Consider the following 14,978-nt stretch of genomic DNA (forward strand, 5'->3'; position numbering starts at 1 on the left):
GTATCAGGGAAGAGGGGTTCTGTCTTTGAAAGTGCCCTGATAGAAGACAGAAGATGAGCAGGGACTTTTCCAGTCACCAGCTTTGGTTTTGACCTTTCCTTTTTTCAGATCCCTTTTACTGGGCCTGGTTGCCCCAGGCAAAAGTCCCATTCTCTCAGGAGATCAAAGATCTGATTCTTCCAAAGATATCAGACCCTAACTTTGTCAAAGACTTGGAGGAGGACCTATATGAACTCTTCAAGGTAAGCCCTGGGAACCTCAACCTGGTTACATAAAGAAGACATTTCTGATGGTTTATCTGATTGGTCCTGACAAAGCCAAGAGGAAATGGCTAATACCCTCTGACTTGAGTTAGCCAGAAAAAGCAAGTTCCCACATATGGACAGCAGAACCTGGTTTGAATGGGTTTGAAAGAAATGTACAGTGGTGGTAGATCACATTAGTGTGTACTGTGTACATCATGTGGCTCCAACATATCCACAGAGCTCTTGTTTCCAAATGGAACACTGGAGCCCAGAGTTTGAGATGGAAAACTAGATGTTTTCTTGTTCTCTGTTTCTCATCTGTAAAAGCAGGAGTTCACAGAGTGCTAGTTGACTTTACCAAGCCCAGTAACCCTTATGTGGACTCACTTTATTAGAAAGTTTCTAACTGGGAAAGAAAATAGGTTCCTATGAGGCATTTACACATTTCCTCTTTCCCTTCTTTTACAGAAAGATCCTGGTTTTGATAGGGGCCAGTTCCATAAGCAGATTGCTGTCATGCGGGGACAGGTAAGCCTGCACCATCCTCCAGATTCTTATGTGCTTATGTGTTCATCTGAGCAAATGTATAAAACTTGTGTTTTATATACTTTTCAGTCTGTGCCATACATGTTTGTGACTATGTCCAAACACATGAGAGAAGAAAGGTAGTACCGTCCAATCTCCAACTTCTTCCATGGGATCCAGTGCTTGCTGAAGCACTCATTACAGGCATATCTCTGTGCCAGTTGCTGGGTAAATTATTGGTAAATAAGCCAGTGCTCCCTGTCTTCAAGTTGCTCAAGACAGGCCATATACCTTGGTGGTTAAGAGCTGGTATGTGCAGTCAGATCACCTCACCACTTACAAGCTCTCGGATCTTGGGCAAGAGCCTCTGTTTTCTTGTTTATAAAATAGGTTAGCAAGAATACTTTGCACAATTGGACAGAGGATTGCCTGAGATAATGCATGTCAAGCAATAAGTAAAAATAACACTTGGCACATGGTAAGCACTCTCACGTTGACTGTAGTTATAACATTTTTGAGTTCAAGTTGTATTATGCCTTGCCTTCCACTTTCACCTTCAAAGGGAGCCACAGAAACTCAGGGCATTATTAATCTTCCAGAAGCATAGTAAAAAATATGTTTGAACAATGATTTGAAAGCTCTGTAGGGCACTGGCATCATGCATATCACTTTGAAGTCCTTAAAAGGACTTCTGGGATGGCCTAGGAGTTAAGGGCACAAACCAGTTAGACTGCTTGGGTTTGATGCCTTGCTGTGCCATTTACTACCTATGAGGCCAACCTGGGCACATTCCTTAATGTCTCCTTCACTTCATTTCTCCATTTGTGTCATGGAATTAATGAATAATTATTTCATTATGGTTATTATGAGACAAATTATTTGAAATAGGTATAGTAGTACTTGGAGTACTCAATACATGATAGCTATTATAATTATGATTTTATATATAGAAAGTTAGCTTCTCACATCTTTAAAGGATAGTATGATTCTCCCAGACATAATCTTACATTTACTTCTTCCTACCATTTAGCTAAGGGCTTTTGCTGAGAGCACCTCTTGGGCTCATTGAGTCCATTTTCCCTGAAAATGAAATGGTTGAAGAACTGTTATTATTATAGTTGTTCGAAAACTGTAATGTGGTCTTCCTAGCTTTCCTAAGTAAAGTTAAGACCTAATTAGGCTGGCAGAATCAAAGTCACCTCCCTCAAAGTCACCTTAAAAATCACGATTTACTCTTGTCAGAGAATTCAATGTAAAAGAATAAGCTTGTTTCCCAAGCTTATGTAGGATGTGCCTCCATCCATATTGCACCAACTTCTCCAGTCCCTTCCCAACCCAGTCCCTTGCCAACAGCATAGCAATCCTCCTCCCATTATACCCAACTGGGGCCATTATTCAAGGTAGCAAAAGGTAGGGGAGATTGTGGGGAAGTGCAATTTTATCTTTTTCTGTATCTTATGCTTTTAATGTCTTCAGAGTGGCTTTTGTCATAACTATCAGCTGAAAAAGCACCAGGCTATAATATAAGCAAAGGAAGTACTTATTCAAGAATAGGAATCACAATTTGTACACACAACCAAGGGCAGACCTAAAGTATGTTCCAGCAAGGGACAGAGGAGGGGAAACTTTTAAGGAATCAAGCAGAAAGGTAGTCAGATCTTTCATTACATACTTTGAAACTTTGGTTTTGTTGACAGGAGGCTGAAGGTATAAAATTATAGGACCAGGCTGTGTCATAGACCTGAGGAGACTGTCTTATAAAATCAGGAATCTTACTCAGCCAATTCACCTATCAAAATGATAGTCAAGGACTGGAAATGTAACCCAGTGGTAAATAGTATGATTAGCTTGCAAAAGGCCCAGGGTTTGATCCCTAGTACCACATTAAAAAAAAAAAAAAAAAAAAAGAGACAAGTTGAGTCTGGTTTAAGCAAGTTTCACATAACTAAGTACCTATTCCTTAACACTGTAAGGTTCTATAAGCATCTAGTTTCTCCCAACATGCAAGAAGTCATTCACACCTGTACTTGTCTGCTGTTCACATACCAAAGCAAAATGAACCTCTACCCCATAGAAATCTGAAATAGAACAGGGAAAAGAGGTCACAAACCTGTCTATTTAACTGAGCTCTCCCCACCTCTGAGTCATCATCACTATTTTTACTAAATGGAAGGGCAAAAAAATAGGGGAGGTATTTGTTTTCATTTTTTTTAAATTGGGATGGATCTCACTATACTGCCCAGGCTTAAACTATTGGACTCAAGTAATCCTTCTGCCTCAGCTTCCTGAGTGCTGGGACTTTAGGCACGGGCCAGTGTGCCTGGCTTTTCATTTGTATTTTTAAAATAACTAGAGAGGTTACCATTTTCTGTTTGTTGTCCCTTTGTATTTCTACTTTTATAGTCTACTTGTATGATTTTCCATTGGTGTATTTATTTTTTATTTTTATTATTTGGTATTGGGGATTGAACCCAATGGGAACTTTACCACTGAGCTAGATCTCAAATCTTTTTATTTTTTATTTTGAAATAGGGTCTTGCTAAGTTGCTTAGGGTCTTGCTAAGTTGCTGAGACTGCCCTCAAACTTTCAATCCTCTTATCAGCCTCCCAAGTTGCTAGGATTACAGGTGTGAGCCAAGGCACCTGTTGGTGTGTTTATTTTTTATTGATTTATAGGAGTGCTCTGTCTGCTGGCCTGTCTGCAGAGGAAGATCTGGAATCCTAGGCCTCTCTCATCTGTCTCCTTTTTCCCACTGCAGATCCTAAATCTGACCCAGGCCCTGAAAGACAACAAGAGTCCTCTGCACCTCGTCCAGATGCCACCTGTGATTGTTGAGACTGCCCGATCCCACCAGCGGTCTGCTAGCGAGTCCTACACACAGAGCTTTCAGAGTCGGAAGCCCTTCTTCTCATGGTGGTAGCCCTAGAGGCAGGCAGAGGAAATGCTGTGTGAGACATGGGCTGGGAGGAAGCCTGGGAGCTGGGTACAAGGAAGCCAGAGAAGCCTGTGGAGAGCAGCCTTTACCAGTCCTCCCTCTCTGCTCAAAGTCACCTCCCTCAGGGATTTCTCACCCACAGGGAGAAGCACAATCAAGGACCAGAGTGCTCTTGGGCCCTTCTGAGGGGAGGCTGGAGTTCCAGGCCAGAAGTCCAGGTGGCTAGAAGGAGCACCTCCCTTCCAGCATCTCCTGTGGCAGGCTGGGAAAGTCCCTACCTCCCTGACACCCTGCTCCTTTGTAATTCCCTATTATATTCTGCATCAGAAAACAACAACAAAAACAAATTTAAATGCTTGTAGCAGAACCCAGATCCTCTCATGTCATAAGCCTTTAATCCAGACCTAAATTTGCATAGACCCAGACATTCAGGTGCCTGGCAGTTGCTTACTCCAATGAACCAAGGCTGTGTTACAGGGCCACTGGGTGGCTCCTAGTTTTGGGACAGACAGAAGCCACAGCTTCCTTTTGGGTTTTTGCCAAATCTTTTCCTTCTCTTCCTACTGGCAGTAGGCTGGCTTCTTGTGGTGCGCAGGATTTTGCTCTGCAGCTCTCAGTGATTCTGCACATGACCTACAGAACCTCTCTGCTCTCTGCCCTGATGCAGCTTGCCTGTTACTCAAGCAGAGGCATGAGGGGCTACTCTTAGAATTTCTGTTTTAATAGAAAGTTGATGTCCAGCACGTGATTGTGATCCATATGGCCTAGGTACACACTGGGAGCTATAAGTGGCCTATGGGTGAATTTTCCCAGCCTTGCTTCCTGAATCCTTAGTGCCAGTCCTCCTCTAATTTGTTGTTTTAAATATTTCCCTCTAGCTTTTTTGGCTTAGGAGTTCTGTTCAGGTTGTAGAATGGATTGTTCTGGGGTGGTCTCAGCTCATAAGAGGACAGGATATCATCAGGTCCTTGGACTTCTTTATGTGCTCCCACTGCTGCTTGTATTGGCAACCAGACTTGCATTCTGCCTCCTAATTGGCAGTTTCCCTTTTCTCCCTGGCTTATTATCCTGGATTTGTTTGTCCCTGGCTTCTTGAGAAAGGCAAGGCCCAAAGCAGAAAGGTCTTCAAACTGTCCCCCAGTGCCTGCCCAGCTCAGTGTGCAGCTTCTTGCTTTTATGTGTCTTTTCCCCAGCTGCCCTGCTTGCCAGGTGTTCAAGCCCTTTCTACACCAAAGCAAAGAATGGCCTCAGGAGGGAGTAAAAAGGTGTCACCTGTGGTGAGGGGCAGCTGTGTTCATGTGCTATGGACACTTTGTGGTTCTAGCACCCTGCGATTGGTCAATCAGCCTTGGAAAGTATTTTGAAGGTTTGAAAAACAACCAAAGAAAGGGAGTGAGGACTATGGCTGTGTGCACTCTGCTTGAACAGCTCCTACCATCCAGGATACAAAGCAAAGACATGCAGCCCTCCTGTCAGTTGGGCTAGGCCACTTCCCATCCCTTCCAGCCCCCCAGGAACCAGCTTGTCCTGGGCTTCCACCAGCTGACAGGAAGGTCTCAGTGCTAGATATGCATGCCCTGAGGACAAAGGCACCACTCCCCTGCCTGCCCTGCCCTGACAATCCCATCTAGCCCACCTGGACTCTGGCCTTGGGAACCAGGTTTGAGAGAATACCTGCCTCCTGACCACAGGAGCCAGCAGGGACCCAGTGTGGGTATCCCTCCACAGAAAAGACGTCTTCATGCAAACATGCTGGCAAAACTCCTTACCTGGGTGCCTGGGAGAGCCAGAGGCACCTGAAGAGGAGCCTGGTACTTTACCAGCTACATCTGTACTGTCCTGCTTCAGACCAGCTCTGCAGTCAGGAGGAAATTGGGTCCAATGTAAAAGGGAGCCAGTCCCAGGTCTGGAAGGCAAGAGTGCAGGGCATCCTTTCCTGGCCGGTCTCCTCTCTCCCTTGAAGCCTATACTCAGGCTGCCTTGAATGTGGACTTTGGGAGAGCTAGGGGCCTTGAGTGCCGGGGCAGGCTTCTGGTGGCACTCTCAGAATGGCCTATCTCTCTGCCAGGCATAAGCCTGTCCCCCCAGAGGGAGTGGAGGCTGGGCTATGAGAGTGCTGTTGCCCCCATTATCATTCTTCTAATGCACTGTAGAAATTGTATGTAATGTATTTAAATCAATGCAAATGTATGAATAACAAATCCAATTCTGACCTTTTTTGTCCAGTTCTCTTTGGGGGAAGGAAGACAAAGAAGGTAGAATGCAATTTTAAGGACAAAGAAACCTATGTTTCCATGGAGTTGCAGAGACATGGCTGCTGGGGCTCTTTTCCCCTAGTAGAGCTTCCTTACAGGTCTTTCACTTCCACAGTTCCAGTGCTTGGAAAACCAAAAGTATTTTCATGACTCATTTCAAAACCTTACTTGAGCCTATATTGATATGATGCTATTATTATTCATATATATCTCTTAGTGTGAATATTTGTTGCAGAAATGTTATTCCCTTTTATGAGATTTTATGGTCCTTATTAGGGACCATATTTTCCCTATTTCCGAAAAAACAAAAACATTTTGTATGTCAAAATCATCTAGCTCCAGGGCTTTGGAATAAGAAGTGGATTATGCTTAAGTGAGAGTGGCTTTTCTTCTTGGCCACCAGAGGGCAAGCCTGCCCTGTGTATATACCATTGCCCCATTCAGCCCTGACCCGGAGTGATGGATGATCTAGCTTGTGGGATAGGGAAGGGGAAGAAGAAACTAATGAACACATAGACTGCCTGCCAAAACCATCCTGTCCCTCTCGGGTCCCATGGCCTTGGAAGAACAAGGCTGTGTCATAGGAGCTTCAGGGAATGGGGTAAGAAGGCAGTAGAGGCCAACCCTGATTCCTCCCTCCTGGGGAACTTCTGTCCCTCCCTCTCTGGCTTCAGAGTCTCCATTTCAGGATTCTCCCCCTCCATAACAGACTCACACAGTTCTTGATGCAAGTGTTTTTATTTGCCGCTTAAACCATGGTTTTCTTATGCTGGCCTGACAGCATCAGGGATTTAGGACAGGCTGCTGGACTATGAGTGACAGTAGTAGCCAGCAGATTAGGGCAGACATGGTGAGGTGCTGCATCTGAGTGCCTGTTTGATTTCCAAGAGAATATCATGCAGGCCAGGTTATAGTGTTAGATCAAGAAGGGCTGAGGCAGGAACAGTTTGTGTCTTCTCACTCTGGTAAGAATGGGTATCACATGGTGTAGAGCCCAGGGGAAACCTCCAGTCCTGTTCTGAGTTGAGCAGGCTAATGCCAGTGGCCTCTTCCTTTCATTTATCTGTGCAGGGCTGCCTATCTCAGGTCTTCCGACTTCACCTCCCAGGCCTTTGGTAAAGTTCCCATGATTCCTGGGGAAGGTCTTGCCATTCCCAGCCTGGGATCAGTGTCTGATCTGGTGAAGGTAGCCTGTGGGGCTTGGTTTCCTCCAGTTCCGGCGGATCCTGGCACTTGTCCTCCTGGAGTTCCAATGCTGCTCACTGGAGGCTGTCTCGGGGGAACTGCTCTGTGCATTGGCCAGTGGAGAGCAGGGCTCTGGGATTCTGCTGGGAGCAAAGGTACGATAAGTCAAGGAGGACAAGATGGGGGCTTCAGGAGATGTTCGTCACAATGGACTACAAAACACTGTTTAGAGCAAAATGAGACCGGAGTTCTTGTGACCTAGGCAATGAGGTGGATGACTAGAGAAATTGGGGAGATGCTATCTCAAGGTGAAGTTTCTACAACTTGTAACCCATGATGTCCTATAGTATATCCCCAGAACATTCTCTACTCCCACAGCTAAGGTCTTAACCAGTCTTACTTTTGATTGTAACCTATTTTACTATAGGTAAAAAGAATTATGAACTGTAATAATACTCCCTCCCACCTGGCCAAGAATCAAGGCAAAGCAAGGAGGTGCTGATTGGATCCAGGCACCCTCAGGAGTTCACAAACAGTAACAGAAGTGGTTAGTGCCTGTCAGGTGGTGGCACTGTGTAGACATTAAAACCACTTAACAGGACTCATGGTACAGTGAAGCCAAGCAACTGGTTCTAGGTCATGCATCCAGAACATAGTGAGGCTGGCATCATTAGCACCCCTTCCCTCAGCCCTCCAGTCCCAGGTACCCACCTGAGCCTGCTGCAGTGGTGCAATGAGTGAGCCAGGGGTTTCTGCCTTGGGGGTCTCTTCCTGCGCAGCCTCCTTAGGGCCTCCACCACTCGGTGGTCCCCTGCACACTCCCAGATGATTTGGGCCCGCTCCTCGGCCAGATGGTCCCCACTGCGCTGAAACAGGCCCTGGATCTGCAGCAGGTCAGCATCCTGGAAGATGTTGGCTGAGGCCTGCTTACGACCCCGGGCCTCAATGGGGGCTTGCCAAGGGAGCGGCTCACTCACCACAGAGGCTGGGGTACCCATTGTGGGCACTCTAAGGATGGAAATCAGAAACATCAGTGTTGAAGAGGCTCTTTCCAAAGCTGGGGGCCTGATTAATGCCAGGGCTTCCAGTATTTCTGCTTTCCAGGATTCAAACAAGTAAGTCTTGCTGTAAAAATCACGCTTAATTTCCCAGGGCACCTTGGAGAAATGGTATTAAGGGTGCTATGTGACAAATACGATTATTATCTCATTTACTAGTGAGATAAGAATTACTTTTTATCCCCTTTAATGAAGTGTGTCTCAGGTTAGATGACTTGCTGTCAAGGCCATGGGTAAGCACAGAGCCAGGAGCACTTGAAGAGTACTCTCAATCCAGGGAAACACCAGGATGCCCAGTAACAGCTCAAATTTGTTGAGCACTTACCATTGTAACAGGCCCTGCTATAGAAGCTTTATTCCTATAACATTAATTAAGTATAATAAACACAGCAGCCCTCATTTCATCGAGGGGGAAATCTGAGGAACAGAGAAGTTATGGCACCCATGGTTGTGCAACTGGAACTAGATTTAGACATCTCTGATATGAAGGCCCAGATTATCACTCAGAGATAAAGAGAGAATGTGGAGCCTACCCTGACTGGAAACACACTTTACTACTTGCAGGCTGGTCCTCCAAGTAGTTTCAGCTGCTAGTACCAGTACTAACTTCGTAGGGATGATACAGAGACACAGCATTTAGAACTGTGCTCAGCGTTCTACCACAGGTTGACTATTCTTTATTTGAAATGCTTGAGATTTTGAGTTTTTCAAATTTTGAAATAATTACAGCTAAATAATGAAGTATCTTAGGAACAGAACCCAAGTCTAAACACACAATTCATTTGTTTCATATGTCTTACACAGATGGCTTCAGTGCTGCCCCACCGTTGCCTACAGATACAGATGGCTTCGGTGCTGCCCCACCGTTGCCTACAGATACAGATGGCTTCGGTGCTGCCTCACCGTTGCCTACAGATACAGATGGCTTAGGTGCTGCCCCACCGTTGCCTACAGATACAGATGGCTTAGGTGCTGCCCCACCGTTGCCTACAGATACAGATGGCTTAGGTGGAGCAGAAGCTCCACCTTTGCCTACAAAAATCCCTGGGACGTCTCCCGGGGTGGCAGGGGAGAAGTCTGAGTTCGTCAACTCCTTCTCAAGCTGCCCAGAATACAGAGCGACTACGCGTAATCCTACAGATGCAGCGCATAGAAACAAAGTATCAGCCAAGAGTTACAAACATTACAGACATAGAAGTGACACCAGACAACACGACAAACACGACATGAGCTGGCCAGCTTACCTCCCAGTGATGCTGGTGGTCCTCAGGCAGGGATCCGGACGGGGTGGGGGAGGGGTATCTCGGTGGGACCTCCAATGAAAAGCACCCCGTTTATGAAAGAACCCCCGTTTCCCTGTCCAAGGAGAATCACACGAAACACTGGCTGCAAAAGCACGAGGGGGTTTATTGGGACACAGGCGCCTGCGGGTGTCCAGCAGAACCTCAGCCGGAGCTTTGGTGAACTGGCACACCGGGCTTGGGGATACAGAGATTTTTATAGGGTTTGGGACAGGTTTCGCGCGCGCGGGAAGCAACAGGTTTCTTATTGGTTTGTTTAAATCTAGCATATAGGCCACCTAGGGGGTACAGGTCTGCATTCCAAAAACCACAGGTCTGCATTCTATTCTTTCTGTTCCTGCTTATCTGTTCCGGTTTATTCATTCATGCCTCAGGATGCGGGTGCTCTGTTCTTCAACCGGTTGTCCAGAAAGCATGCCTGGCGCCTGAACCTGTTTATGGCCTGCCTGATATCTTGGTTTCATATCTTGGCCTTAGGTAACTGGGCTAACTGGGCTAGGGTCTTTCAATTTAATCATCAACACAATCCTAGGAATTAGGCTAGACATTGTTATTTTCATCCCACTTCGCAGAGGAGCAAAAGGAAACAGAATTGTGAAGCAGTTGTTGAGCCAAGGCCTGAAGCTGTTCTGTGACTGCAACTCCTGATGTTAACCACAGCTGCCATATAGCCAAGCAGCTCAGAGCAATTTCTCCATGTTTCCATGAGAAGCACTTCACCATTCCTATAGAATTCACAAAGGGGAAGCCCTGCCAATAGGAAGGGAAGAACAATGAATTATCCCACAGGGTGGAGTCATAAAATTCAGCCTATTCACTGGTGTCAAGGCTGTTTACTGGATGAATCCCCCAGGTGCCCCCAGCCTTCAACCACAGCAGATGGCACTTTAGAGGAAATACCCGGCTTCCACCAAAGAAATGTAGAACCGCAACACAGATCAGCACACAAAGCACTGGCTTAGGAGTAAGAAGCCTGGGCTTCAGCCCTGGGTCTGTCTCACACCAGCTGAGGGACCTCAGGGGAATCGAGCCAGCTCTGAGGGCCTGCCCTGGTATTGAGAGTCAATGCTCCATGAGAAGGCTAGGTCTATATGGAAGCAGGATGACCCTGCTTGTCTGCCAGGGCCTAGGAGCAGAGGGTGTGGACAGGTCTGGCTAGTTAGGTGCCAGGAAACTCCCCAACTAGTAGCTCCCCCCCTCCCTCCTCAATCTCCTCTGGAGGCCAGATACTGTCTTGCTACAGCAGATTATGGGGTCAAGGTCTGGTGAAAGTCAGAACACACTATTCTAGAGCACCCTAATGACCAAGCCTAGGATGGACTACTAGGCTGGTCTAGGGTGGTAGAAGAGGTGATGTCCTTCCTCTGACTCAGTCACACCCCCACCCCCACACCTACCCTGGGAAAGAAGGCAACAGGATCAAGTAGCTGCAGCTGTTTGGGGGAGGAAATGGCTGGGGCCTGACTTCCCAGATAGTTCCAGCCAGAGGACTCCACAATTCTGTCAGGGCTGCAAGGCCTTGACTGGATGGCCTCCAGCCAGCTGAGTTACAAACCTACCAAGGAGAAACCATCTGGAGCCCGGTGTGGTGGCGCATGTCTGTGATACCAGCGGCTTCAGAGGCTGAGACAGAAGGATTGAGTTCAAAGCCAGCCTCAGCAATGACAAGAAGCTAAGCAACTCAGTGAGACCCTATCTCTAAATAAAACTCAAAATAAGGCTGGGAATGTGGTTCAATGGTCGGGTGCCCCTGAGTTCAATCCCTAGTACCAAAAAACAAAAAACAAAATAAAGAAAGAAGAAACCATCTGGGAGAGTCAGAGCCTCTAGCTTCAATACTCTCCATGAAACTTGGGAAGGGCTTGGCACCTCCAGATTTTGAAGCACCCTACTTTTGGCTCTGCCTCCCACCCAGGGATTCATACATTAGAATGAGGCTGAAAATAAAAATAGGGGTATTCCAGGTAGGATTAGATGGTAAACTTTGGGAAAACTGATGAAGGTGTGAATCAGAACACTTTTATTATCAGAAGAACGTTTCCTATCTCATTCAATGTGTTTAATAGTTACTTTCCCCCCAATTTCCTGGACAAGACCTTAATCCAGGAAGGTCAGTGTATACTTGAACAATGGTACTTTTTTAAAACTGGAAAATGAAACCATAGGGCTATTAAAAGACTACAAATAGATTTCTCATTTCAGAACAGACATAAGATAAATGTGGGGGTCTGTGACCAAATGAGTAAAGACTAATTGCAAAACACTTCAATTTGACACAACTGGGTTAAAAATGAACCCCCAAAGTAAGTATCAAAATGTTGAAAATCACAAAGTACTACTTGTTCTGAATCAGGCAATAAGAACTATAGAGCTCTAACAAAAATACATTTCACAAGTGTCTCACCCAGCAATGAATTTGCAATATATAAATATGGTGCATAATTGAGCATTATTAGTTAACATATGAAAGTAGTTCCAACAGTTTTCCAGGTGAATATTTCTCTGGAGTCTCAGGGAGCTCACATGACCAAGAGAGGCAGAGCACACTTGGGTAAACTGGGCAACTCCTGGTTCCTACTCAAGTTTCTCTCTTTTGAATAACCCTGGTGATAGCAATAATCTCTAATCAGAGGCCAAAGGCCTCTTAGAAAAATAACTGGAGGCTCTGGCCCAATGCCAGAATCAACACTTATGGCCCTTGCCTGGTACCCTGCACAGACATGCCACTGGACAGCAGCCAAAATCTGCTCTGGGAAGCTGAGTCAAATGGCTGTGTGGGCTCCAGACCCCACTGGGTCTCCAAATATATTCCCCAGGAGGTAGATGAAGAAACTGGCTCTTTCCTCAGACCAATTCTCGGACATGACCTGGAAATAAACTACTAGGTCTAGGAATAACTTTAAGAGTTCAGGAACTCTGAATTCTTGCTGTGCCATGGATAACTGGATAACCTTGTATAAATCTCACTTTTCTCCTGCTTCAGTTTGCTCATCTTCAAAATGGTGAGAAATAGAATCCTTAATGGGAAAAGGGAGATGAAGTATTTGAGAGCTTTCATTCTAGTACCATCCATACAACAGGCGTTCCATTCTGCATGTTGGTTGAATGAATGATGTAAGGGGAAGATTACAAACTGACTGGATTATAGAATCACAGTTATCTCTTCATCATCACCAACAACAAACTCCTAGAGAGGCCTCCACTCTTAGGAGAAGAGGATGAAGGGAGACAAATTCTTCTGTGTATTTTTAAGTCATACTTTTTGATTAAATTCATAGAGGCAGTTTTGTTTCAAGTGTAGAACAGAGCACTTTCAGAGGGACTTTCTAACCCTCACCTGAGGTGGCATTATCACTGTCCTCTACTGTGGAGATACCATTGTCAAACCCATCTTGCAGGTGAGAAAATCGAGCTCAGAAAGATTAAGTAACTTGCCCAAATTCACAGAGCTGGTTGGGATATGAACCCAGGTGGTCTGACCCACACTCTCAACCGTTGTTATTCTTGTTACTGCCAGACGGCCGAGAAGGTCTTCAGAGAAAGAAGGATCCAGAAAATTCTGAAATCTCTCAGAGCCTACTGTCTGCTTCTGCGGATTTTGCAAGTCGCGGCAATCCAAAATCAGGACTACCAAGTAAAGCTCTACCGCCCCATGGGGAGTTCGAGAGGTTACTCAGTACGCTGAAGGGCAATTCCGACGGATCTCAAATCGAGGTGGGGCAAACTAAGCTGCACCCACCCCAACCATTCCACGGCCTTTCGAAAGAGCGGGTGCAGCTCTAGATTTCCTGCGGAGGAGGTGCTTGCAAGGACCAGGCGACGTTCACAGGCAGGACAGAGCGTGGGAGAGAGTATTCTGGCTGAGATCACTCAGCGATATCCCCAGCATGGGTCGGTGATCGAGGCTAAAGAGTGACTACTCCGCAAAACGACAGGGCCCTAAGTGCGTTTGGGGTGCGCGTCCCAGCGGTTCCCAGTCTCCGTCCACCCGCCCGTTCCCACCGCGGAGCCAAGTCGTACCGCCAAACTACGTACCTGGTTGCCTGAAGCGGGCCGCACGCAGCCAGGAGCTGGCCCGGGCCACCTCGGTCACAGTCAGGTTCCCCAGAGAAAGCGCTCCAGAGCCCCGGAACAGCCAATCCACGGCCCCAGCCTTGCTATGAGCTCCGGGGCTAGCCTTCCAAAAGCGAACGCGGAGACTCTACCCGCCAATCAACGGTGGCAGGGTGCAAGGGGCGTGGCCGGCTCTGCCCCCTTTCCTTCTCGGGTCTTGACAATTGAGTGCGGAGATTCCTTGAGTCCAATCAGCAGCCGAGCAGCAGCGTGGGGGTGTGTCCGCGCGGGCCCTTCGCTCCTCCCCGGCCGCCCGCGCGCCTTGCCTGGAGGCGCCCCCTTCATTGACGTCAGTCCCCCGGGCCAGCGCGGTTTTGCTGGCGCGAGAGCCGGGCGGGGCTGCATTCCTGCCCCCGGGTGCGGCAGCCGCTGGCCCAGCAGGGTACACGTGACGGATGCCCCTTTTCTTGGGCCGAGGCCAATGCGCGCGGCGCCCAGTTCCTGGATGCGTGTGCCCGTTGCAGAACCTTTATATTCGGCAGCTCCTAAAACCTCCCGCCTCCCAGCCCACCTTCTGGCTCCAGCTTTGAGGTAGAGGAGGTGAAGTCCCTGCAGCAGTCAGAATGGTCTTCAAAGCAAGAACGTCAAGTGGGGCTTGAATGTTGGGTCAACCCTGAGACTTTGGGCCAGTTACCCAATCGAGACAGTACTTAAAATTTGTATTTGTTCGACTTTGTTCATTAGCTACAGGAAATAACAACTATATAGCCTTGGGGTGTTTACAGCCTAGTAGGGGAGGCAAACACCTAAAGCATTTAACTGTGATTACGATTGTGATAAACATTTTATGCTGTGAGGGGCATGGAGGTACCTAAGTTTCCTCTGGGAAGTCCTGGAAGGCAGAAGATGTAACTTTCAAGGGAGTTAGGAAGGAGTTGAAATTGTTAGAATGACAAGGAATGGGTCTGGGGAGAGCGTTTAAGGAAGAGGCAAGAGCACATGCCAGGGCCAAGACATACCTTTGCTGGGGAGAAATGAAAAGAGGCCTGGGGTAGTGCCAGCAAGGCGATTCCCTTCCCTGTGGGAAGCAGATGGCAGAGGCAGGCAGTGAAGAAGTTTGCATCTGATCCTCAGGTCAGGGAATAGCATGATGCATATGTACTATGTGCAAGTAATGCACTTTACAAATATTAACTCATTTTATCCTGGTGACAAATTTGTGTTTTTAGAAGGCGCAGCTTGGAACTTGGAGAGGGCAGGAGTGGGTGCAGAGTATCCATTAGGCTATTGGCAAATTGTTGTTTTCTTCCTTGGATGATGAGGGGTTGTTTGTGTACTTGTCCAGAAATAGTCAGGAAGGATGGCTGTATATAGGCAGCGAGGTCTCCCTGACTTCTTTTTCACAACAAAGCTGACCTCA

General features: G+C 47.0%; 2 protein-coding genes across 2 annotated transcripts in view; one reads left to right on the forward strand and one right to left on the reverse strand.

Moving 5' to 3' along the window:
* The window catches only part of Pi4k2a (phosphatidylinositol 4-kinase type 2 alpha), a 28,648-nt gene extending 22,585 nt beyond the window's left edge, over positions 1-6,063 (forward strand). The window contains exons 7-9 of the mRNA XM_026394818.2: positions 109-242; positions 714-773; positions 3,530-6,063. Coding sequence (XP_026250603.1) covers positions 109-242; positions 714-773; positions 3,530-3,691 — 356 coding nt within the window. The 3' untranslated portion in view covers positions 3,692-6,063. The remainder of the gene's footprint in view (positions 1-108; positions 243-713; positions 774-3,529) is intronic.
* Positions 6,064-6,688: 625 nt separating this feature from the next.
* Positions 6,689-13,710, reverse strand: Avpi1 (arginine vasopressin induced 1). Its single transcript, XM_026394804.2, has 3 exons — positions 13,541-13,710; positions 7,858-8,154; positions 6,689-7,286 (listed from the first exon to the last, which is right to left on the reverse strand). The coding sequence occupies exons 2-3, from the start codon at positions 8,142-8,144 to the stop codon at positions 7,127-7,129; spliced, it is 447 nt and encodes a 148-aa protein (XP_026250589.1). The 5' UTR covers positions 8,145-8,154; positions 13,541-13,710; the 3' UTR covers positions 6,689-7,126.
* Positions 13,711-14,978: the final 1,268 nt, after the last annotated feature.

This window comes from Urocitellus parryii, chromosome 5 (assembly GCF_045843805.1).
Source record: "Urocitellus parryii isolate mUroPar1 chromosome 5, mUroPar1.hap1, whole genome shotgun sequence".
In the NCBI taxonomy this organism is placed as follows: Eukaryota; Metazoa; Chordata; class Mammalia; order Rodentia; family Sciuridae; genus Urocitellus; species Urocitellus parryii.

Coding starts and splice junctions, on each gene's coding strand:
- Avpi1 (XM_026394804.2), bottom strand. CDS start 8,144: ATGGGTACCCCAGCCTCTGTGGTGAGTGAGCCGCTCCCTTGGCAAGCC. Junction 7,287..7,857: donor CACCACTGCAGCAGGCTCAG/GTGGGTACCTGG, acceptor TGCTCCCAGCAG/AATCCCAGAGCCCTGCTCTC.